The sequence below is a fragment of the Narcine bancroftii genome, chromosome 1, assembly GCF_036971445.1.
Source record: "Narcine bancroftii isolate sNarBan1 chromosome 1, sNarBan1.hap1, whole genome shotgun sequence".
NCBI lineage: Eukaryota > Metazoa > Chordata > Chondrichthyes > Torpediniformes > Narcinidae > Narcine > Narcine bancroftii.
This window is the reverse complement of record NC_091469.1, coordinates 440,982,772-441,007,874: the sequence shown is the minus strand read 5'-3', so window position 1 is coordinate 441,007,874 and position 25,103 is coordinate 440,982,772. Positions and strand designations below refer to the sequence as shown.

Genomic DNA, 25,103 nt, shown 5'->3' with positions numbered 1-25,103 from the left:
TGTCTCCTCACTATCCAGTAATTAATTTTAGTTCAATGCTTCAAACATTCTTCATGCCCAGTGTGCTTTCAGCTGTGTATGTTAATTTTTTTTCCAGTGTGGAATAAAGGTATTAAAAATTTAATTACAAAAAATGGTAGGTGCGGTATTCTTTTTCGACTTGCAATTCTTTTGACTTTTGATGGGTTTGCTGGCATGCAACCCCATCGTAGGTTGAGGAGCACCTGCAATCCAGTTAGTTTAACTTTGCTGGTGGAAATGGAACCAACTAGAATGGTGGTTTACTGGAATTGGTTCAGTGGAACAGTGTAAGCCACTAATTGGAAAGTCGTCAATTGTCATGTTTGGGGAGATCATGTTGGCCTAATTATTGAGTTTTCCTAATAAATTACAAAGAGTGTTGATGAAGGCCGAACATTTGGCATGATGTAAAGACGAGGTTGTGGAAAACATAACTGATGTGTAGAAAGTTGGTGCCCTATAAACATTTTAATAGGAACATCCATTATTATAAGCATATAAGTCAAAATAATGGGGCTTGAATTTAAAGTAAATTGGTGCAAGCATTAAATGGAAGGGTTTTCTTTTCCTTCTCGAGTTAGGCAGGGGTCTGGAGCTTCCTACATAAAATAGATGCAGTGCCCTCAATTCCCAAAAAGTGTTCTAAGAGCTGCATTCTGTAGCCTCCTGGAAAGGTACAGTGGGATATTTTATTTAGTAGCACAGACACAATGGGCTAAATGGTCTCCTTTGTGATAAATGTTGTGTTTTGTCATAAAAAGTGCTAGAAAATAAATGGCTAAATTTAGGGGGTTAGTACTTTCATCTGCCCTTGGCTGAATATTTTGGGTTTATTGGAGATGCTGGAATCTGAAACAAAAGTAATTTTCTGGATGATTTAAGATTTACTGCTGTTAGTGGTAGTAACAGGGGACGTGCATAACAGAAAGGCTTGAAACTTGTGGTTTTGATAAATGTACTTGCTAATATAGCAAGTACCTGTTCTTTTAAAGGTGTGGGTTATTACTAGAATAAACAAGAGGAAGTATATTTTGAATTGGACGCTATTTTAAAAACAATTCATTCCTGAGGGCAAGTGTCTTACACAGAACTTGTATTTTAAACCATGGACATAGGAGCAGAAATAGGCCATTCAGCCCACTCCCCATAACCTTTGATGCCCTGGCTCATCAAGAACCTATCAATCTATGCCTTAAATCAGTGTTGAAGGTGTTCTATGGAGAATTTCAATCTCGGTTTTTTGACAATGATCGTGAAGCAATGATTTTTGCTGATTCACTACCAGATGCAAGAGGACAAAGACGTAGTCAGTCCACCATTGTCTCCTAAACAAAAATTTGGTTGTTTTGGAAATGGGAGAAATGGGAATGGAAAGAGTCCAACTTCTCTGGAAATGGGGTCTCCGAGTTTGGAATCTCTTGGATGAACAGAAGAACTTACTTATTCTTATTTCATTTTATATGTCATTATGATATTTTGATGTTATTCTTTATTTGGCTGGGGAGGGAGAGATTGGCTCTAAGTTCTATTAGTCATCAGCCACTGGTGGGTGATCCACACCCAAGTTTTGTTTAGGGGTTACTACCTTTTGGTAGCTTTTTGGGGGGGGGGGGGGATCCTCTTTTTTCTTTCTTTTTTGATTAATTTTTTTATATATTTTTTATTTTCATTTTATTTAGCCTTTAATTTGTGGGGTTTTTTTCTCCTATTGGAGGGTCTATTTACATTGATTTGAGTTTTTATATAACATTATTAGTTCTTAGTAACATTAGTAGATATGTCAAAGTTGAGGTTTGCTACTTTTAATGTTCAAGGTTTAAACAGTCCGATTTAAGTGTAAGCGCATTTTGGCGTATATTAAGAAAATGAAAATTGATGTTGCTTTTTTACAAGAAACATTTGAATGTCAAAGAAAGTATGAAATTGAAGAGGGACTGGGTAGGGCATGTATATTCTTCTTCATTTAATTCTAGGGCTAAAGGTGTAGCAATTTTGATACATAAGAATTTATCTTTTGAATTACAATCATTGGAGGAAAAGGCAGGATGTTTTCTTAAATTAAAGTGTAAGATTTTTAGTGAATTTTGGACTTTACTTAATATTTATGCCCCAAATGTAGATGATGAAACGTTTATTTCTGATGCATTTTTATATCTGGGTCAGGCTAATGATAATGTTTTAGTTGGTGGTGCTTTTAATTGTGTTTTGGAATCTTTATTAGATAAATTTCCGAAGAAAGTTAAATCTAAAATGGCAGTTCAGGTTCAGGCGTTGATGATAGACCTTAATTTAGTGGATATTTGGAGATGTCTTAATCCGACAGAGAAGGATTTTTCTTTTTATTCAACTAGACATGAATCGTTTTCAAGGATTGACTTTTTTTTTAGTATCGGCACATTTACAGGGGAAAATACAAGAAGCGGAATATAAAAGTAGAGTGATCTCAGATCATTCTTTGTTATACTTTACATATGCAACCTCTGAGAAAATTCAGGTGGCCTAACGTTGGAGGTTTAATATAATGTTATTTAAAAAATACAGAAATTATTGATTTTTTTGAAAAAACAAATTAATTTTTTTTGAAAGAAAATTCTAACTGTTCAAAGTAAGTTTGTATTATGGGACGCTATGAAAGCTTATTTGAGAGGATAAATAATTAGTTATACTCTAAAATAAAAAAGAATCTATTAATCTATGTCTTAAATAGCTTGGTCTCCACAAATGCCAGTGGCAACAAACTCCACAGATTCACTACCCTCTGTCTAAAGAAATTCTTCTACATCTCTGTTCTAAGTGGATGCCATTCAAACCTCTTGTCTTATGGTGGTAAAAATCCTTTCTACATCTAATCTGTCTATGCCTTTTAATATTAAAAATGTTTCAGATTCCTATCCACCCCTCCCCAATTCTCCTAAATTCCAATGAGTACAGGCCACGAGCTGTCAAATGTTTATCATGTGATAACCTTTTCATTCCCAGAATCATCCTTGTGAATCTCCTCTGAACCCTCTCTATGTCAGTATATCATTTTGTAAATGAGGATCCCAAAATAGCTCACAATACTCCAAGTGAGGTCTCACCAATATCCTATAAAGCCTCAAGATCACATCCCTTCTCTTGTGTTCTATTCAGATTTATTGTCGGAGTACATATCACCTGAGATTCCTTTTTCTTGCAGGCATGGCAAAATTGCCACTAATTGTTAGTGCAAAAATAAACTGTAAATGAGTAAACAAATAAAGATCTCTAAACAGATAATGAATGTAAATAAACTGCAATACAGAGCGAACAAAAAGAAAATCAATAAAGTGCATAAGTAAGAGTCCATAAATGAGTCTCTGATTAAGTTTGTCATTGAGGATCCTGATGGTGGAGGGGTAGCAGCTGTTCCTGAACCTGGTGATGTGAGTCTTATGGCACCTATACCTCTTTCTTGAGGCAGGAGCAAAAATGGAGCATGTGCTGGGTGGGGAGGGTGTTGCCTGTGATGTCCTGGGCTTTGTCCACTAGCTTTTGGATGGCTTTATGCTCAGGGGTATTGGTGTTCCCATACCAAACCGTGATGCAGGCGGTCAACATACTTTCCACCGCAAACTCCTGAGGAAGTAGAGGCACTTGAAATGAATACCATCTTTGCATTTTTCGCCTTCACCACCAACTCAACTTGCAAGTTTGCCTTCAGGTTATCTTGCGCAAGGACTCCAAAGTCCCTTGCATCTGGGAATTTTCAATATTCTCCTCATTTAGAAAATAGTTTGCCCATTTATTTTTTTCTACCAAAGTGCATGACCCTACAAATTTTGACATTGTATTTTATTTGCCCCTTCTTAGCTTATTCTCCTAATCTATCTAAATTCGTCTGCAGCCTCCTTGATTCCTCAACACCTCCTACTCCTTCACCTACCTTTATATCATCTGCAAACTTGGCCAGAAAACCATTCATTCCATAATCTAAATAATTGATTTGCAATGTAAAATTTGGCAGCCCCAACACCGATTCCTGTGGAATACCACCAACAACTGGCAGACAATCATTTATTTTTCTTTATTTTGTTTCAAACTGAATATGTCAGACGTCCATATTTCTTTTAAACATCAGGATGCTAGATTATTTTAATTTCAATAATGTAACTATCCAGGTCAAGAATTTCAAATTCATGGGTGTCAACATCTCCAAGGATCTGTACTGGAGCCTCCATAAAGAAGGCTCACAAGCAGCTATACTTTGTGAGGTGTTTGAGGAGATTTGGAATGTCACCGAAGACTCCCCAAAACCTCTACTGGATGTACTGTGGAGAGCTGGTTACATCACTAGTATGGAGGTACTAATGCTCAGGACAAGAGAACACTCCAGAGGGTTGTTAACTCGGCCTGTGATATCACGGGCATCAGACATCGAGGACATCTACAAGAGGCAGTGTCTTAAGAAAGCAGCCTCTATCCTCAAAGCCGCCCATCGCCCAGGTCACGCCCTCTTCACTCTGCTACCATTGGGGACAAAGGTAGAGGAGCCTAAAAACGAGCACTCAGCGGCACAAGGACATTACCATCAGATTCCTGAGTAATCAATAAACCAAAGACATTGCCTTACTTTGACTTTTTGTGCAAGATTTTTATTTTATTTATTTTTTTTGTAAGGTGATTTATGTTAATGATGCTCAGGCAGAACAACAAATTATGTGACTTGTTCATGACAATAAATTCTGATTCAGTTCTTTTTTGATTATACCTCTTGATTGCAATTTGATAAAAAAATATTCACCCAATTATTTGTGTAAACAGCTGCCATTCTGTTACAGTGCCTTGATCTGCTGAACAGTTTGCTGAATTTGGAGGATTAACTGTCACTTGTGAACATGTTCTAAGTAGCAAAATGCTTCCAGCTAATTTTCAAGTCCCTCTCCTGCCTCCAGTTGAAATACTCGTTGAACTTGTTAAAATGAGTGGATCCGAGTGCCTAGTCATTTCATGATAGATTGCTGTAAGTACTGAAAGGTGGCAGTTTTCTGGTACTTTTTCCCATTTTTACTTAGAGAGTAACCCTACAGAAATTTCACTTAGAACAAATCCTGTTTTAAAAAAAAATAGAGAATTGTTCAAGTTTCTTTTTGAGCATTTGAGGAGAAAATTATTGCTTTTTTTTATATGAATATGAATGGTTTACCAGTTTGAAATAAAATAAACTTTTAAAAGAGTGAATAAAATATTTGAAAAATAGAATTGTGTGAGAATTGGTTGACAAGGGTTACCGCTAAAAATAACCTGTTAAGCTTTTTAGGATATTTTGAGGATGTGAAAAAAGCTAAAAGTGAATTAGTTGGCTTTTATTTTTAAAATGTGAATTCATTAACCATTTACTTCTAAAAGCGGGTTCTAATTTGAATATTCAGTTTAGTTGATGCCAAACAATATGACCAAAAGAAATGTGAAAGATATCAAACTGATGGTTGCATTGGAACATTTATGAGGCAGTATAAACAGGCACATAAAATATAATTGGACCTCTTGCATATGTAAGTTGGTCAAATATCCTTAAAGCTAGTAGGGTGCCTTGTTTGAGTCCTTTTATCAGACTGAATCCTGAAAACGAGGGGCCTGACTCTCATTGTTTGGGATTTTTTTGTGATAACATTTTCTTTTCTTTCTCAAAGAAAGTTATATTTCTGAAGAGCCAATGAGAGCTGGGGTGCACCCCTCAACTCTTTGTACCCTGTTGCTATTCTACCACGGACAGTGTCCTCCATAATGTTTGGGATAAATGTGTGTCTCACAGATCAGAAACACGCTTCAGGGGGCACGGGTGGATATGTCAATGACGACTGTCTGCAAAAGATGTCACGCACAGAAATTCAGAGGCTACGCTGCAAATCAAACCATGGCAAAGGTGGTATGCTTTGGATCTTGGACAGTTCTTCGGCAGCTGTATGTTCTCGCCATCACTCTGATACAGGTTCATCTTGGTTTCCTCTGTCCACAAGACCTTTTTCTAGAATTCTGCAGGCTCTTTTAAATACTTCTTGGCAAATTATAATCTGGCCATCCTTCCTGTGGCTAACTAGTGGTTTACATCTTGCAGTGTAGCCTCTGTATTTCGGTTCATGAAGTCTTCTGCAGACAGTAGTCATTGATGCATCCATACATGCCTCCTGAGAGTGTTTCTGATCTGTCAGACAGACATTCGGGGATTTTTTTTTCATTATGATAAGAATTCTTCTGCCATCAGTAGTCGAGGTTTGTCTTGGAATACCAATCCCTTTGTGATTATTGAGCTCGCCAGTGCACTCTTTCTTCTTAATGATGTTCCAAAAAATTGATTTTAGTAATCCAAAGGTCTGGATGAAGTCCCTTGTTGTTTTATATTTTTTGGCCTCATAATAGCTTCCTTGACTTTCATTGTCACAACTCTGGTCCTCATGTTTAAAAATGGCAAATACAGACTTAGAAGCAAACTTTGCTCTCTTATACCTGCTCCGATGAAGCAATTAAGCATATCTGAGTACTCACAGACACCTGTGAAGCCAAATGTCCCAAATATTATGATTCCCTGAAATGGAATCGTATATAAAAAGTGCTGTAATTTCTACATGGTCAAACAAAAATGTATAAAAATAACCTTGAATAAAATCTGGAATGTGCACTTTAATTACAGATGAATTGTTTGATTATAAATTTAAAACTGTGGAGCACAGGGGCAAATAAAGGAAAAATGTCTTTGTCCCAAACATTATGGAATCACTGCAACTTTAAAGCACTAAATATGAAAAACTAGCTAATCAACAAACTAACTGGAGTATCTCTCCTAAATATTGATGAGGCATGAGATTGACTTCCAGCTTCCTAATTCAGCTGTTCTAAGGGTAGTGACTATCCAAATCTGGAACGAGGGCTCAATGCACTTTTTATTTTTCATAATACTTTTAACTAGACTAACAAATGACATTTCACAGGACCAAATGAACAAAAGCTTGGTTAATTAGGAAAATTTTAAGGAACATCTTAAAAGGTGGAATAACAAGTAGAAAGATTTAGGGAAAGAATTTCTCAAGGAAGGGGCTCGAGGATTTGAGGTACAAATCATAGGAACTTTGTGGAATGCATTAGAGTTGTTATGTACAGAAGTAACAAAGGCAGAAGGGAAGGCGAGTTACTGGGCAGAGGAGTGGAAAAATTGGTGACGAGGAAGCAGAGGTTTTAGTTATATCCTACTTTAGTTAAACAAAATTTATTTTCATTCAACACAATCAGATATGTACTTTGATAATGTGAAAGTAATATGTACTTCTGGCTATGTGATGATATTGGAAATAGAACTGTTGGCATGCACATGAAAACTACCCAGTGTATTTTCAGTGTTATGTGTTATATTATGTATAAATATGCCTTTAAAAGGGATAGAGTGTGGGGGAATTTAGTGTAGGTCACTTCACAAAGATACTTACACGTCACATCTCATTTAAAATGCAAGAGCTTTGCTGAAGCCAGACATTCAAGCACCAGTGATTTTGCAAAGACAATGGAACTGCTTTGGGGAAAGAACTTCAAAAACAGATGCAAATGAAAAGTCCGGACTTGAGTGCTGATAAAGTTCTTTCAAAGATTGGGTTTGGAGCCCTGCAAGAAGTTTTGGTTTTTACAAGCAGAGAGAGAGGAAAGAGCGAACAGGATTCTTCTCTGAGAGAGAGACCAGTCCGTTCTACAGTAGCAATTGAGACTGAAACATGGGAAGCTGCCAACTTGTTGAAAAACCCTGTTGAAGATGGGTTGTGAGTTCTGAGTTCAACCTGTTCAAAACCTCTTGTCCTTACAAGAGGAAATGGCTGGCTAGAGTGTTTCTCCTGAAGTAAGGGAAAAATGAGGAATTAATTGGTGACCTGGAAGAAGCGGTTATAATTTGGAAAATCCATGATGGGGCAAGTTTCTTCAGAAAGACTCTGAAGTGACTGCCTGAAGGAAATCAGTTTGTCTGTGTCCAATGAGCAACATATCTCTCTCTGAAACCAACAAGAACCTTACTGAGCGGTAACCATTTAACTTTAAGCACAAGAACCAGGTGAAAATTCATAAATGTTAAATTTTGTGCACAGCATAAGAATTGCCTGATACCAGTGAACCTGGAGAAGTGAAAAGTGATCAATTGGACTGTAAAACAAAGAACTTTCCTGAACATATACACATTACATGCAGGTGTGCTTAGAATTAGAAGGGGATTAACTTAAGTTAATAGTAATAAGTTAAAATTTGATCTTGTTTTTATGTTTTAAGAAAATTAAAAGCAACTTTTGTTTAAATATTATTTGTCTTGGTGAATTTCTATTGATGCTGGGGTTTGGAGTCCTCTGGGCTTGCAATATCAGATTTTGCTAAGGGTCAAACTGTTAGTGAGAAATATGAGAAGGCTGAGGATAGACTATGGGTGGGGTGGGTGGCAGGTAATGATGCTTTAGCATATGCTCTGATCCAAAAATAGTATTTGTTGACAGCAATGTATCAACCAAATAGTAGGGCAGTTTGATGATTGGACTTGCAGAAGTCTACATGGAGAAAACAGTATCAATTTCTTCAGTTAAGTTTATTTAAAGAGAAGAAGCACACAAGTTTAGTGTCATGTATTAGAAATGCCGTGACAGAATTTGTTTTGTGAGCAGACCAGTCAGCATCTCATACATAGTTCAAGTAAGACAGTACAAAATATTGAAAATACAGATTTGTACAGGTACAGAGCAAAGGCAGCATTATTTTTACAATTTTTGAGTTTATTCAAGGGTCTAATAAAAGAAGAAATTAAACTGTCCTTGAATTTGGTGGTCCGTGATTTCACACTTGCAGATTTTTTTGTGGGAGGAGGTGAAAAGTGTATTGAGGGGTATGATGAGTACACAACAGTGGGATTTGTAGATGGAGTAGGTGTGATGAGCTGAGCCATGTTCTCAACCCCCCCCCTACAGCTCTTGGGATCTTGGCAGAGCAATTCGCTTACCACACAGTGATGCACTCTGATCGGCTGCTTTCAATCTGGTGCAGCTGTAGAAATGAAGAGATGCTGCTGACATGCCACATTTCTTCAGACTTCTCTGGAAGTAGAGACACTGGTGAACTTTCTTGGCTATTCTGAATTCTCCAGAAAATGTAATAAGCTGAAGGTGAGTCCTAAAGTCAGTCTTGTTTGCTAACAGTGGTGCAGTTTAAAGCTGAATAGCAGAGGAACTGACCAATCAGGTTCTTTCCACCTGGGAATAACACTGGCATTATTAGCAATCAAGAGCAATCTGGAAATATTGCTGACGGTAAACAACCTTGTCATGGAGGAGAAGAGCTACATATTGCATAAACTTTGATTAATGCTCTTGTCTAATTCCTTTTTTTTTCTAATCCTTTTGCTCAACCCCTTTTTAATAAAATGCTGATTGATTAAGAAATTAAAGGTTACGGTATCATTTTTCTCACAGGACATTTGGTATACTGTGGTGATAGCAGTATTTTTCCTGATTGCCTCCATTGTGTTTGCGGCCAAGAATGAAGGATCTACGGAGGAAAAATCTGCTGTGGTAAGTTGTTTTTTGCCCATTATTTTTCAATCGTCATGTAGTGAAGGCCATTGAACTGCAATCAGGACGCAATTCTATGAGCATCGGTAGCCTACTAAATGATTGGTACCTCCATTCACTTGCTAGAAGACACATCTCTCACAAGTTGGTTGGTCCAAGATCCACTCCAGATATTCAGCACAAAAATCTAGGCAATACCGATCCTTCATATTAGCAAATAAGATGTGGCTTTTACAAATAGGTGGTAAACGCACTAAAAACACAAAACTGGAGAAAATCAGCAAGTCAAGAAGTGTCCTTTATATAGCAACGGTAAAAAATATATGGCTGATGTTTCAGGCTTAAGCCCTCCATCAAGGTATGGGAAAATGTCGGCAGGTGCTAGAACAAAAGAGTGGGGAGGTCAAGAGATGGTGCAAAGCAGGAGGTAGTGTATTTTCACGTATATAATGCACACACGCATATAATGCGCAGAAAATCTTAAAAATAAAATATTTTAGTATAATACACATATGCATGTAATATGCAGGTGTAGTATTCTAAATTCCGACTGGAAAAAGCAGTTTGCATTTAAATAGGACATGAGACAAAACACATACCAATATTTGCCATAGTTAATCTCACACAATTAACACCAATCAACTTCCCCCAGAGGTGTCACTTGCACATTATATAGATGATATCCTGCTACAACACACTAACAAGCTTTGGAGAAGGAATCAATTAAATAGATGGAAGACTGGCTTCAGAGTTGAGTAGGATTTTAATTCTAATGTTGCCTCAAATCAGAGGCACTTGATATGTTAATCTCCTCCCTCAGGGATAGGTCTGGGCAATTAACATTGATAGATTGATAGTGTACAGTGCCCTGGCCAAAATATCCTGTTAATAGGAATACCATGGCATTTAGTACAAAGAGTTATTCCCAAGATCAAAATTTCCCATAGCCGCTATAAATTGTGCCCATTGCCGCTAAATGATTGGTACCTCCATTGTCGCTATTACATTCTCATACTCACTATAATATTCCCTCACTCACTATAAATTGGTGGCGTGTCTTTCCCATGGCCACTATTAATTGTGTGCGTCCTTTCAATGCTACTATTATGTTACCATGCTCACTAATATTCCCACGCTCGCTGTAAATTGCCAGTTCAACTTTCCCACACCCATTATTAATTGTGTGCATTCTTTCAACGCGTGGATGGGGGGGGGGTACCTGCTTTGTAAAATATGCGTATAATGCACATATTATATGCGTTAAAATATGGTACTGGTTGGTGAAGGGAGGGAGGGGACAGCAGAGATTGAGGGGGGGAGGGATGGCTAGGGCAAGGGAAGGAGGAGGACTGGGAAGGGAGGAGAGGGGAAGAGGAGAGCATGTTAGCAAAAACCAGAAAAGTCGATCTTAATGCCATCTGGCGGGACAATGGCCAGACGGAAAATCATATTGCTATTATAAAGGACACTGCTTGACTTGAGTTTCTCCAGCTTTGTGTTTCTGCTTCAACCACAGTGCCTGCAGATTCTCATGCTTTACTCCTGGTAAACACACAGCACTTGTTCGAAGATGGTGAAAAATATTTTTCCCACCATTGTCATCAGAAAAGTAAATTAGCTGTTTATTGTTATATTTCTATTGGAAAGAATTTGCTAAATGCAAATTGGCTATGGAGTCTCCTGCTGTACCAGAATGATTTCATTAGCCAATGAAGTGTTTGAAGTTTGCTACTTAGGGATATTTGAAGTTGTGAATGGTGTTTTATTTTTAAACATTGACCTGGATATGAATATTGCCAGACACTGACTTTCCCAAATTACTATCAGCAGAGATGAATGAGTCTGGTTTGGCATTTTTCCTGAGGTAGAGATGATTGAACTTGATCTGGCCTTTTAGGCTTTTGATGGCCTGTGATTGGTGTTGGCCTCCCTCTGAGCAATTAGGATAAGTTTCTTGTATTGCTCATATCTCCATGGGTACTGTAGTTCACTAAGTGAGTAAGGGAAGTTTTAAGCTATCTTTGTCACAGCAGCAAGATGTGTCTCAGATTAGTTCTGGGTTGATTTTTGCTGTTATTCATAGTTTTTGCAGTGAATCAACATAATTGTAATGCATGAGAACCATTTTCTGTTTGGAAATCATTTATTAAAAATGTACTTTTGAAAAGAAAGTGCATATATTCAACAGATGCTCAAATACATGAAGGTTTTCTGATGGTTAAATAAAACAAATTATTTGAGGCTGGTATCAAGATTACATGGATGCAGTTGTACCCAATGGGTGCATCTTTGTAAGAAATTGAGAACTTTTTGAAAAATGATTTGATATGTGTGTTGTAATCATTAAAGTGAATGAGAAATAACAATTCCATTAGAGAAGGACTGAGAATAAGAGATGGTACGATGAACCTTTTTTCACTCAGCAAATAGCACGATTCCTGAATGAGTAGTGAATCAGATTTAATTTTGCTTTCAGCGGTGAACTGAATAGATACTGATAAAGAAAGACAATTGCAAGATTACAGAGAAAGAATAAAGGAATGGAACTGACTTGATTACTTTTGCAGAGCTTGTCCTAATAATTTGATCATGCTGTTGCAGTTTTGCGCATTTCCTGCATTCTACTTCAAGACAATTTGTTGCCTTTGTGATTATGGCTTGGCAGGAACAAGTTTGTGATTTTGTTTTTACTTTCCTAGGCATTTGGATTCTTGGCTTCTTTTACCTTCATTGCGGATATTGTGCTGTATTTGAAAGAAGAAAAATGGCCAGTGAGCAGAAAAGAAACTACACCTGCTGAGACCACAAGAAGCTCAGAAACTGTGAAAGGAGAGACGGAACCACTGAATGAGCCTGGAAATGTATCTGTCTGAGCTATGGAGGCAAATCTCGTGGTTTTTAAAAAAAATTTACAACTTGCTTATTTGGTCTACATTTGTATTTTGAATACTCAGACTTGTTCCAACAAGATAGCAAAGAAACTTTTCATAGCTTTCTTGTCCCCTTTCACCTGATTGGAAGGTGTCTCTTTTTCTCTCATTTACCCATTTAGAGGGCTACGCTGTATGAGATGGGATAAGATTAATCTATGGTAATGTAATATGCTGGTGTCTTTTAACCTGAAGTTTCTTCCTATTATGAAGCATTTAAAATGTATTGGCAGTTCTAAATTTAAGTCGCATCTTAAATCATTGTGCCTTTTAATTGCTAAAATCAAACTTGTAGAAATACAATCTAATTTATTTTAAAATTCCTTCCAAAGAAAAAAATGACACCACAATCACTGTTTCCCCAACTTATTTAACTTGCTTAGGGAAATTATATAGAAGTGCCTGCGTTTGCTTGCCATTCTTAAATAGAATATACTAAATATCCAGCTGAGGTGTGTGACAGGACTACTGAAAGATTTCTGATAATTTGTCAAAATCTTGGAGTGTGGCAGAAATTTGTAGAACAAAATATTTTGTAACTTGAGCCACTGCTTGTGTCTGAATCAATTGACATTCAGTATATTAAAAATAACCATAATCTTTCAATATATTTTATCCCCTGCAATAGTTCCAAAAAAACCTTATTGACCTATTAATATTTTGCAATGTTGAGCTTTTCTAATAATGAAACCTTTGTGTCTAATTAGCTAACTAGAGAATTGGATTATCAATTAGGCCTAACCCTCTATCTGCTATATTAGCATAATTTTATAGAGCATACAGGCAAGCCTGGTTTACCATGTAACTTTACCATTCCATTATTTACTGACTGATACTGCTGAGTACTCAAGTTTAATGCAAGAAAAATTACATGCAAATTATTGAAGGAGAAAGATCATTGGTGGACATTTAAACACTAGTTTTTAATGAAATAACCTGAGGCAATGTTAGGAAGTTATCTTTATTAAAGAAACACCATCATGAGGCACATTGCAGAATATTTGTTCTCTTGGTTACGTGTAAATATATTTTTGTGACATTTTCATAGGTTCATGTGTATGGAATTTAGATTGAGCAGCTCGTATAACAATGCTCTATTATAATGTATTCCTCTTCAAACTAAAAATGATTTACTCATTTGCTACTGAGGGATTGTGGTGATTGAAGAGTTATCCTACTGCTGGATCATACAGATAATCCAGTTGATAAAATGAGTCAAACATGCCTTTTAATCAATAATTATGCCTCTTAATAAATTTGTATGCTTCCGGGTTTTTTTTTTAAGTCAGTATGTCGATGTATTCCGCAATAGATCAATATTGTATGAGAAGATTGATTTTAAAAATGTGCTGTATAAGAACTGAAGTGAAATTATTAGCACTTTTAATTCTGTGCATTATCCAAGATATACTTCAGGATTTTATTGTTCACAAAATATGTATTTATAATCTGATGTAAGGATTAAATATTCACTATTTTTTAAAATCGTGTATAACTTTTTGCCTTGAAAATAATGCTCTAGATATGCACTGGGGGAAAAAAATCAGCCATTTAATTGGTCATGAATAGAAGTGATTCTCCATACCATAATGCCTACCAAATTTTGCTTTTCTTTATAGTAACCTGCTTTTTTAGCATTCCAAAAGGAATTACCGGTAAATCCATTTTCTTGACAGTTTACAAATTAAACTGGCCTTTTTAAATCTCCATAAAAATCTATTGCTGTATAACTATCTCTGGCTTGCAGTGTTAGTGTAATAGATAAAACTAAAAACTTTCATTAAATTTAAATTATGTTTTCTCTACTTTCCTGATGTTGAGGTTAACAGTCTGACTGCTGTCCTGGATTGGGTATAAAGAAAAGCAATATGGGCCCCTCCTTCCCATGTGCCTACCTAGTTGTTACTTTAATCCAGGAATAGGACAAAAATATGTATTTTTTGTTGGATTTTAAAATATTATGAATCTGAAAACAGATTCTTCTCTGGTTTTGTGCTATAAAAATGCATGCATGTATGTATACACTTTGTGTCTTGTCACATATTTCAAAACAATCTGAAATAACACTTGAATATTCAGTAAGATCAATGTTTTAGAATAAAGCAGCAACAAATTTCCAGTGAGGGGCTTTTCTTTGTCTTCAATTAGGAACAAAATGTTTTTGAATTTGCTGAAATAAAGTACTTGGAATATTAATTTGGAGCATTCCTGCTGCAGCAGGTTAATTCACCTGTATTGCAGTTCCATGATGGTGTCTGTGTAGAGATTGTGGGTTTCTTCTAGGGCATTCAGATTCTTTCCTAATTGTGAAGATATGCAATTATTTTGAATGTATAATTCATTGACGAAATCAACCTAAAGGAAGTTTAGATTGCAGAATGAGATTGACAGGTTTTCTCCCGCAGAGGCCAGCATGAATCAAAATGGCTTTCTATTCACTATCGATATGTCTCTATTGCTAAACATTTGTATTTCCCATTGATGTTCATTGATGTTGTGATTAGTATGTTTTTTGACCTTTGTTGCTAAAAAAATCAACGTAAACTTCAGTGTGCCTCACCACTTACAAATTGATACATATTATATTCCAGGTTGTTGAAGGGACAAATTGTTTCTGTGAGTGAAGTGCGGTGTTCCCTTCCATCAAGTGTATGAGAATCAATCCTTGTTCATTCAGGAAAAAAAAATCTTGTGCTGATCTGAGGAGCTGGTCTTACTGCGAATGTGATTAGCAGTGGATTCAGCCTGTAACTTGTGCTCAAACATGACAGTCACTTAGTCTAATAATGGAAAATAATGGGCCGATATCTTGAGCAGACTGCTGTAAAACTCCAGTGTGCTTTAAAATAACATTGCATTTGGAATATGTTTTGAAGCTAGAGCAAATAGGTCCAATTTTAACTCGTCTTTTTTGCATGTTGATTGTCCACTTTCAACCTGAATTGGGCATAAAATGTATATTTCTAAACATCCTACTATCCCGACCACCCAGGTTGACACTGATCCTCTTGGAAGAGGTGTGTGGATCAACTAGAATATTTTCATTCTGCTGTTTAGTTGTGTGTCCTTGATTGGATTTGAATTGAAATCAGAGTCAAAACTTGAGTTGAAATTGTATCTAATAAAGGGTGTCAACAATGGAGGAATTGGAAGAACGGTCAGTCTTTGGCTTCGGGATGAATATCAATGGGAAATAACACTGCTACCCTACAGGTAGTTATTTCATGTTGGCCATTGCACTCTAGCTCAAGTTTGTCAGCTGCTTTCTTCGTCTGTCACTTTTGGATTGAAATCAGAATTGGCAAACAACTTTAGAAGTCAGGAGATAAATCAAAAGAATATTGATGAAGAATGATTAATTGGAAGGTGTGTCTAATTGTAATACATTTGAGATGCTGATGCATTTATATCATTCAATAGTTTTAGTAAATTGAAAATATGTTTTTAAAGATCTAGACATTTGACACTGGGATGTTTGGATTTTTGTATTGATAATAATTGACCAAATAATTTCCTATCTGAACATATTGTTTTTCCCTTAACTTTGTTGCTTATATATCAAGCCAAGTAGAATATCATTCTGCTTAGTTCCAATATAGTAATTCCATGAACATTCAAGATTAGCTTGGATTTCTTGGAACTCATTGTCTGGAATGATTATGTATTAATGGATCAGAGATTTACGGGCTTCCCGTGAGCACCACGCCAGTTCATAATTGTACATTCATACAATTGTTTTTAAATCATGTTTGAGAAAATAAACTTTTAACTTTTTATTTGCTCTCTTTGTTCTTCAATAATTCATTAATGAAACTGCACAAAATTCATACCACTTTATCAGAGAAGGAAAAGAAGTTTGTAATAGTGAAACATTGAATCTGTGAACAACCAAATTTGTTGGAAAATGCAAATGGAATTCAAAATGCCTGAACTGCATTGTTATCTGTTCAGACGATTATTGGGTCTGCATCAATTTCATTTCAAGCTTGTGATCTTATAGCCCTGTATTTCAAATATACCCATCTACAATGAATTTTTATTTGCTTAAATTTCTTTGTATTTCTGTAATTCAACTAAATAAAACGGTTGAACATCCCTTCAGTGTGCTATTTGTCAGCTCATGATGCAAGTACATGAGAGTAGTGGAAGAAGACCATGATCTTAATGTCATAGATTTGAGTTCTGTTGACAGGTCTTGAACCTAAACTATTATTGCAAATATTGTTTGACCTGCTGAGTATTGCCATGCAAATGATCTATGTTTTTATTTCTCATGTCTTTCTGATGCTTCTATCTTTTAGATTGTAAAATACTTTATTCCACCAACAGCACTACTTATGGTCAACAGGAAAATTTCTCCTTGAGCCCTGTCCTCATCCTATTCAATGAAATCCAGTGTGAGCTTGAGGAACAGTAACTCGAGACTCTTAACCGCCTTCAGAGTCTAATATCGATTTCAACAATTTAGGATGAGTATTCAGCATTTTCCTTTTGTAATTTGATTGTTTGCCTTTGATCTTTTGTAATAAAACTCCTTTACTCCCAATTCTCTGCATATTTTCAAATTGAATATTATAGAAATGTAATTGCACCAAAGGTGTCTATTCAGCCCTTCACGTCTGAGCTTGTTGTCCATTCCCTCTTTACCAAGTTGCAAATGAATTTAACTCCCCCCCTCCCCCAACTAACAAATGACAAGCTGATTGTGAAATGGACATGATCAGGTAGCTTGTTTACTAGTGATTAATAGGGTAAAGAAAACAAGGATAAACCATCTCAAAGTTGCACTCTTTGAGAGCACATTAATACCATTTCACTTCCTAACTTCTAGAATGCAGTATTTTTCTTTTGTAATGAATAGTTGTTTTCAGACAGGAAGATACATAGTTGTGCCCCCAGGATCCATTTTTAAACCATTGCTCGTTTTGATGTATTTAAATCTAACAAATCTGCAGAATATTTTATGTCAAATGTACAATTTGGTAAAAAAACGTGATTTTGTATGGTTTCCAATAAACTGCAACATACTTTTATAAATAAGCATAAATTATGTAATACAATTTGAGAAGGCTATATTAATAAAGCTGAATTTGATGAGTTTTTAAATAGAGGAGCAAAGGCAAAAGCAGCAGCAAATTAAGCAAAAAAAATTAAAGAACATAGCCTTTCTATTTGAGTAAAAACAGATAGTAAAGGAAAGCAGAATGCATAATTATTCTTCTAAAGGTAGACAAAGCTGAGGAGTCATGTGATGGAGTAGTGGCCGGTCGGGTAAAACCAGCCCTCTCCAGAAAAGAAGAAAAAAAGTTAAAAAAAAAAGACAAAGTTCAATAAATACAAAATATAAGAAATAAAAGATAAAGTTGCAAAGAGGAAGAAAATGGCATCCAAGAAGGAAAAAGTAAAAATGGGGGAAAAATGAAGAAAAGACACGGGAAAAAGGAGAAGGCCTTACCTGCACGAAGGAACAGGGAGCTATGGTGGAGAAGATCACCCGATCTCCGAGGTTGGTAACGGCCCCGCGGAGTCGCAACTTCCTGATCAGTGGAGTGCAAAAATGGCTCTCCGAGCCAAACAAAAGTGTGCAATCTAAGATGAAGGAAAACACCGACGAGAGGGGGAGGGGGCTCAGCTGAGGAACAGGCAACCACGGCACAATCAGCTGAGGGATGCCAGACACTAGGGCTCTCAGCTGGAAGATGGCAAAAGCAGCTGGAGAGGGAGAGATGTACCAGGTGAAAAAGAAAGTCGACAGGGTAAAAGAAAAGAGGAGCAGCAGCAGGAAGCTCAATGGATGAGCAGCTGAGAAAAATGAAAAGAACAAGATAAAATGCAAAGAGAAATTTGGTCTGTCATGACAGAAATAGGGAAAAGAGTAGAAAATGTGGAAGAACGAGAAATGGCTCTAAATTACTTAAGAGGAAAATTGGAAGAAAGTGATTTAAAAAATTAAAGAAACAAGAGTTGTTAGCTCAGAAAATTGATATGTTGGAAAATTATAGTAGGCAAAACAACATAAAAATAATGGGCCTAAAGGAAGATGAAGAAGTCACAGACATGAAGGAATTTATAAAAGGATAAATCCCAAATCCTGGGAATGACAGAAATGCAGGAAGAAATGGAAATAGAAAGGGCACACAGAACATAGCTCTGAAACCACAAACACATCAAAAACCAAGATCCATCTTGGTAAAACTTTTCAGATATACGACAAAATAAAATATACTGGAGCAGGCAAGGAATAAAATTAGAGATGACAATAAACCATTGGAATACAAGGTCAAAAAATATTTTTTTACCCATACTTAAGTTTTGAACCCTTAAAGAAAAGGAAGGAGTTTAATACAGCAAAATTGATCCTATGGAAAAAAGGTTATAAATTTCTGTTAAGTCATCCAGCTGCACTTAAAATATTTATCCCCGGGGAGCAAAACAGACTTTTCTCGGATCCGGAGGAAGCACAAGAATTTGCAGAACATTTGCAAGACAGGAGAGATGAAGAGATGTAACAAGAATGAAGAACAGTGATAAAATATATATAAAGATGTAAAAATAATGTATTTCTTCTTTGGCTTGGCTTCGCGGACGAAGATTTATGGAGGGGGTAAATGTCCACGTCAGCTGCAGGCTCGTTTGTGGCTGACAAGTCCAATGCGGGACAGGCAGACACGGTTGCAGCGGTTGCAGGGGAAAATTGGTTGGTTGGGGTTGGGTGTTGGGTTTTTCCTCCTTTGCCTTTTGTCAGTGAGGTGGGCTCTGCGGTCTTCTTCAAAGGAGGTTGCCGCCCGCCAAACTGTGAGGCACCAAGATGCACGGTTTGAGGCGATATCAGCCCACTGGCGGTGGAAAGAGAAGGGAAGAAAGTGAAAAAAAGGGAGAACTGTGTTATATGTGTAAAGTGTTTTCTAGGGGGGTTGGGGGAAGAGAATAGAGAATGACCGTCACTGCAAAATCAGTTGAGGCTTGCGAGCAGGTTCACAATCCAAATGGAAAGGGGAGTTGTGGTTGCCTGGCAAAGGATAAGGGGCAACTCGAGGGGGGGGGGATATTTGGGGTTAAGGTAATATTGGATGTGGGAGTTGTTGGAGAATTTTATGTTTAAAATGTGTTGTCATACATTGAGTTTAAAAAGGGAAAACATGAAAATGGGGAAAAGGGGGATGTAGGTGGTGAGGAAGCGGAAATGAGGTGTGAACAGGATATGAGATAGTCATGTTGAATTATATGACTATAAACATTAATGGAATACATAACCAAATTAAAAGGAGGAGGCTATTAAATATACTGAAAAAAGAAAAAAAAGTAGATATAGCATTTGTGCAGGAAATGCATCTAACTGAAGTGGAACATAACAAATTAAAGAGAGACTGGGTAGGGCACATAATGGCAGCATCATATAATTCAAAAGCTAGAGGTGTAGCTATATTAATTAATAAAAATGTATCAATCAAAATAGAGGAGGAAATAATAGATCCAGCAGGGAGGAATGTAATGATTAAGTGTCAGATATATTCAGAATTTTGGAATTTGCTCAATATATACGCACCTAACGAGGAGGACCAAAAGTTTATGCAAGATATTTTTTTGAAGATTGTAGATATACAAGGAAATATATTGATAGGAGGAGATTTTAACCTTAATTTGGATCCAATGTTAGATAAAACTGGACAAAAGACTAGTAAACAGAATAAAGTGGCCAAATTTATGGTTAAATCAATGCAGGAAATGAAACTTATGGACATATGGAGGAGGCAGCACCCAAGAGAGAAGGAATACTAATATTATTGAAGTAGGCATAAAACATACTCAAGGATTGATATGTTTTTGTTGTCTGCCCATATTCAAGGGAGAGTTAGGAAAACTGAATATAAAGCTAGACTACTATCAGATCATTCACCCCTATTATTAGCAATAGAACTGGAGGACATATCACCAAAAACAAGGTTAAACTCCATGCTTCTTAAAAGGCAGGAATTTAGAGAGTTTATTGAATGCCAAGTTAAAACATATTTTGAAATAAACACAAGATCAGTGAAAGACAAATTTATATTATGGGATGCAATGAAAGCCTTCAATAGAGGGCAGATAATAAGTTATGTAACTAAGATGAAAAAGGACTACAATCGGGAAATAGAGCAGTTGGAAATGGAGATAGTAAGTACAGAAAATGAACTTGTAAAAAGGGATGATATAATGAAAAGGAGAGAATTGGCGGACAAAAAAATAAAATACGAAACATTACAAACATACAAGGTGGAGAAGAACATAATGAAAACAAAGCAAAAGTATTATGAACTAGGAGAAAAAACACTTTAAAATATTAGCCTGGCAACTTAAAACAGAACAAGCTAAATGAACTGTATTGGCATCAAGAAAAATGGATAAACAAATTACATATAACCCAATAGAGATTAATGAAAACTTTAAGGAATTTTATGAACAATTATACCAAACTGAGAACGAGGGGAAAGATGATAAAATAGAGGAATTTTTAGATAAAATTGAACTGCCAAAATTAGAATAAGAGGAACAAAACAAACTAATTAAACCATTTGAAATAGAGGTAGTACAGGATATATTAAAAAAGCTGCCAAACAATAAAATGCCTGGAGAGGATGGATTCCCAATAGAATTCTATAAAACATTTTTTTTTTTCACACCATAAATCACATTAGCCATGTACACTATTTCTTTTTCACACATATACAGTGACTTTTTCTCCCCCCCCCTTTCCTCCCAAACCACCCCCCCACCCCCCCCCCCCTCATCCATTTTAGGTATACAATCTAGGTTGCATTAAGCCAGTCAGACAATGTTGTCATTCAACAAAATTACACCAGAAATTCTACTGAGTCCATTCTTTTCTTTCCTTCTCCTTCCATCAACTTAGGTAATGTTTGTCCCCGGTAGGTTTTCGCTATTGTATTTAATGTAAGGCTCCTATACTTGTTCGAATATTTCAATATTATTTCTTAACCTATATGTTATTTTTTCTAATGGAATACATTTATTCATTTAAATTTAGTAGTTTCTTCTTTTTAATTTGGTTATGTATTCCATTAATATTTAAAGACATATAGTTCAGCGTAGCCCTTTTATATTTTGTTTATCTTCTCTTTCCGTTTTTCCATCATTACCTTTCCTCCTTTTCCATTTCTGTTTTCTTATTTTCAACTCTTTATAAGACAACATTCCTACAACATCCAACATTTTCCTTATTCTCCTATTTCTATCTTATTTATCCCCAATCTCTCCTTCACCTCCTGAGTTGTCCTTTATCCCTTGTCGGACAACCACATCTCCCCTCTCCATTTGGATTTGCGAATCCACTCGCAAGCGTCAACTGATTTTGCAGTGACCGCTATTTCCCCCCACCCCGCCTCCCCCAGAAAAGATTTCACTTTTCATATGTCACAAAGGTCACTCTTTTAATTCCCTCCTTATTCTCTCTATTCCATTACCTTCCCTTATTAATTCTTGTCTATACTATCTATATTTTCCTCTAAGTACAGATACATTCATGTATGCTCATTGTCTCTATTCACTCTTATACCTCTTTACCCGCATACATATCAATTGTGATCATTTTTACTCTCATTACCCGTCTTCATCCCTCAGTCTATTTTTGTCTTTACCCACATACATATCAATCGTGATCATTTTTACTCTCATTACCCGTCTTCCTCCCTCAGTCTATTTTTGTAATTGTTCTGCAAATTTTCGTGCTTCTTCTGGATCCGAGAATAGTCTGTTTTGTTGTCCTGGAATAAATATTTTCAATACCGCTGGATGCTTTAGTATAAATTTATACCCTTTCTTCCATAAAATCGCCTTTGCTGTATTGAACTCTTTTCTCTTCTTTAGGAGTTCAAAACTTATATCTGGATAAATGAAGATTTTTTGCCCTTTATACTCCAGTGGTTTGTTGCCCTCTCTTACTTTTTCCATTGTCTTCTCCAGTACCTTTTCTCTTGTAGTATATCTTAGGAATTTTACTACAATAGATCTTGCTTTTTGTTGTGGTTGTGGTTTAGAGGCCAATACTCTATGTGCCCTTTCTATTTCCATTTCTTGATGTAGTTCTGGACATCCTAGGGTCTTAGGGATCCACTCTTTTATAAACTCCCTCATATTCTTGCCTTCTTCATCTTCCTTAAGGCCCACTATCTTTATGTTATTTCTTCTGTTATGGTTTTCCATTGTATCTATTTTTTGAGCTAGTAGTTCTTGTGTCTCTTTAGTTTTTTTATTAGATTTCTCCAATTTCTTTTTTAAGTCTTCTACCTCCATTTCTGCTGCTACTGCCCGCTCTTCCATCTTGTCCATTTTCTTTCCCATTTCTGTTAAGGTCATCTCCATTTTATTTATTTTCTCTTCTGTGTTGTTTATTCTTTTTCTTAAATCCTTAAATTCCTGTGTTTGCCATTCTTTAAATGACTCCATGTATCCTTTAATAAGAGCAAGTATATCCTTTACCTTGCCTTTCTTTTCTTCTTCTATTTCCCTGTACTCTTCCTCTTCCTCTTCTTCTTCCTCTGGGTTGTCATCTGTTGTTTCTTTGGTGCCCTTTCCTCCTCTTCTTTCTTGTTTCTATTGTCTTCTGTGGTCTCTTCTTGCTGCAGGTGTTCTGCAGCTGTCATTGCCGGCTGTGGAGATCGACTCCCCAGCTGGTCCCCCCTCCCGTCGGTGTGTTTTTTTTCATTCGCATCACGCATGCGCGATACTTCGCGCATGCGCAGTTGCGCACTTTTACTCGGCTCTGCGAGCCATTTTTGTAGTCCATTATTTACCAACCTGAGGGAGCGGGTTTCTCTCTCCGCAGCGGGTCTCTTCGGACAGGTAAGGCCTTCACCTTTTTCCTCCTTTGTCTTCTCTTCCTCTCTTCTTACCGTTGCTTTCGATTTTTCTTTTTTTGTCGCCATCTTCTTTCCACCTTTATACTCACTTTTCTGTAACTTTTATTTCTGTGCCTTTGTGTTTTCCTTTGTTTTTCCCGACTTTTCTGGAGAGGGCTGGAGTTCACCGTCCGGCCACTACTCCATCACGTGACTCCTTCCGAATTCTATAAAACATTTAAAGAGATATTAATTCTCCTCTCCTGGAAATAATTAAACTTGCTAGATTCATGTAAGACAGCAATAATTACAGTAATACCAAATACGGGGAAGGATGCACTAACACCAGCATCATATAGACCAATATCTCTACTTAACTCAGACTATAAAATAGCAAAATTATTAGCATACAGAGTGTGAACCTAAAATAGTAAAACAAGATCAAAATGAATTTATTAAGAAAAGATGAACAGCAAATAATGTCTGTAAACTTATTAATCTAATTCATGCAGTTCAAGGAAATAAGAAGCCAACAGTGGCTGTTGCTTTAGATGCAGAAAAAGCCTTTGACAGAGGAGAATGGGATTATTTATTTAAAGTATTTCAAAAGTTCAATCTACCAGAGAAATATATTAATTGGATTAAAGCATTAAATAATGGAACATTGGCGAAGGTAATAGTAAATGGATATGTATCGAACCAATTTAAATTAAATAGGTCAACTAGACAGGGATGTCCATTATCCCCCTCACTGTTCGCTTTAGCAATAGAACTATTGGCAGAACTGATAAGAACAAAAAATAAAATAAAAGGGATAAAAATTAAGGAGGAGTATAAAATCAGTTTATTTGCAGATGACATCATAGTATACTTAGCAGAACCAGAAATATCAATAAAAGAATTACATAAAATTACAAAAATTGAAGGAGTATGGAGAAATATCGGGGTACAAGATGAACGCAAATAAAAGTGAAGTGATGCCAATGAGTAATGCGGATTATACAAAATTTAACAAAGAATCACCATTTAAATGGCAAACACAAGCAATCTGAAACCTAGCTATTAGGTTAGATTAGGCCATCTGTACAAACTAAATTATCAGCCACTAATAAAGAAATTGCAGGAAGACTTTGAACATTGGAAAGAATTACCGTTAACATTGATAGGGAGGGTAAATTGCATTAAAATGAATGTCTTCCCAAGGATACAATACTTATTTCAATCGTTTCCATTTTCCTTAACAGAGATATTCTTTAATGAATTAAAGAGAATAATAAGGAAATTCATGTGGAAAGGGGGGGAAACTGAGGATAGCCTTAGATAAATTAACAAAGAGGTACAACCAAGGTGGTTTGCAGTTACCAAACTTTAAAAATTATTATAGAGCAGCACAATTAAGGTATTGGATTTTTACCAGACAAGGGAAAAACCAGACTGGACTAAGATTGAACTAGATAAAATAGGGAAAAAGGTACCAGAACATATACTTTATAAGTGGGATGAAAAGCTAGTGCAATATAAAAACTCACCAGTACTGCGTCATTTACTCAATATATGGAAGAAGATCCACTTAGAAAGGAAAAAAAAATGAATGATCAAATACCAAAATCACTATTTTTTTAAATTTTTCACACTATGAACCATATTAACCAAAATACACACAAACATTTCCCTCTTGAATATACACAGTGTCATTTTCTCCCTTTTTTCCCCCTTCCATCCCTCCTTCCCTACCCACTAAATGTTCAACATATACAATAAACCCATTAAAC

At 36.2% G+C, this 25,103-nt stretch overlaps 1 protein-coding gene across 4 annotated transcripts in view; it reads left to right on the top strand.

Moving 5' to 3' along the window:
- cmtm6 (CKLF-like MARVEL transmembrane domain containing 6) overlaps positions 1-16,270 on the top strand; it is a 76,041-nt gene extending 59,771 nt beyond the window's left edge. For all 4 annotated transcript variants that reach the window (XM_069914409.1, XM_069914406.1, XM_069914410.1 and 1 more), the window contains exons 4-5: positions 9,468-9,566; positions 12,266-16,270. In XM_069914409.1, coding sequence (XP_069770510.1) covers positions 9,468-9,566; positions 12,266-12,439 — 273 coding nt within the window. In that variant the 3' untranslated portion in view covers positions 12,440-16,270. The remainder of the gene's footprint in view (positions 1-9,467; positions 9,567-12,265) is intronic.
- The last annotated feature ends 8,833 nt before the right edge of the window (positions 16,271-25,103 follow it).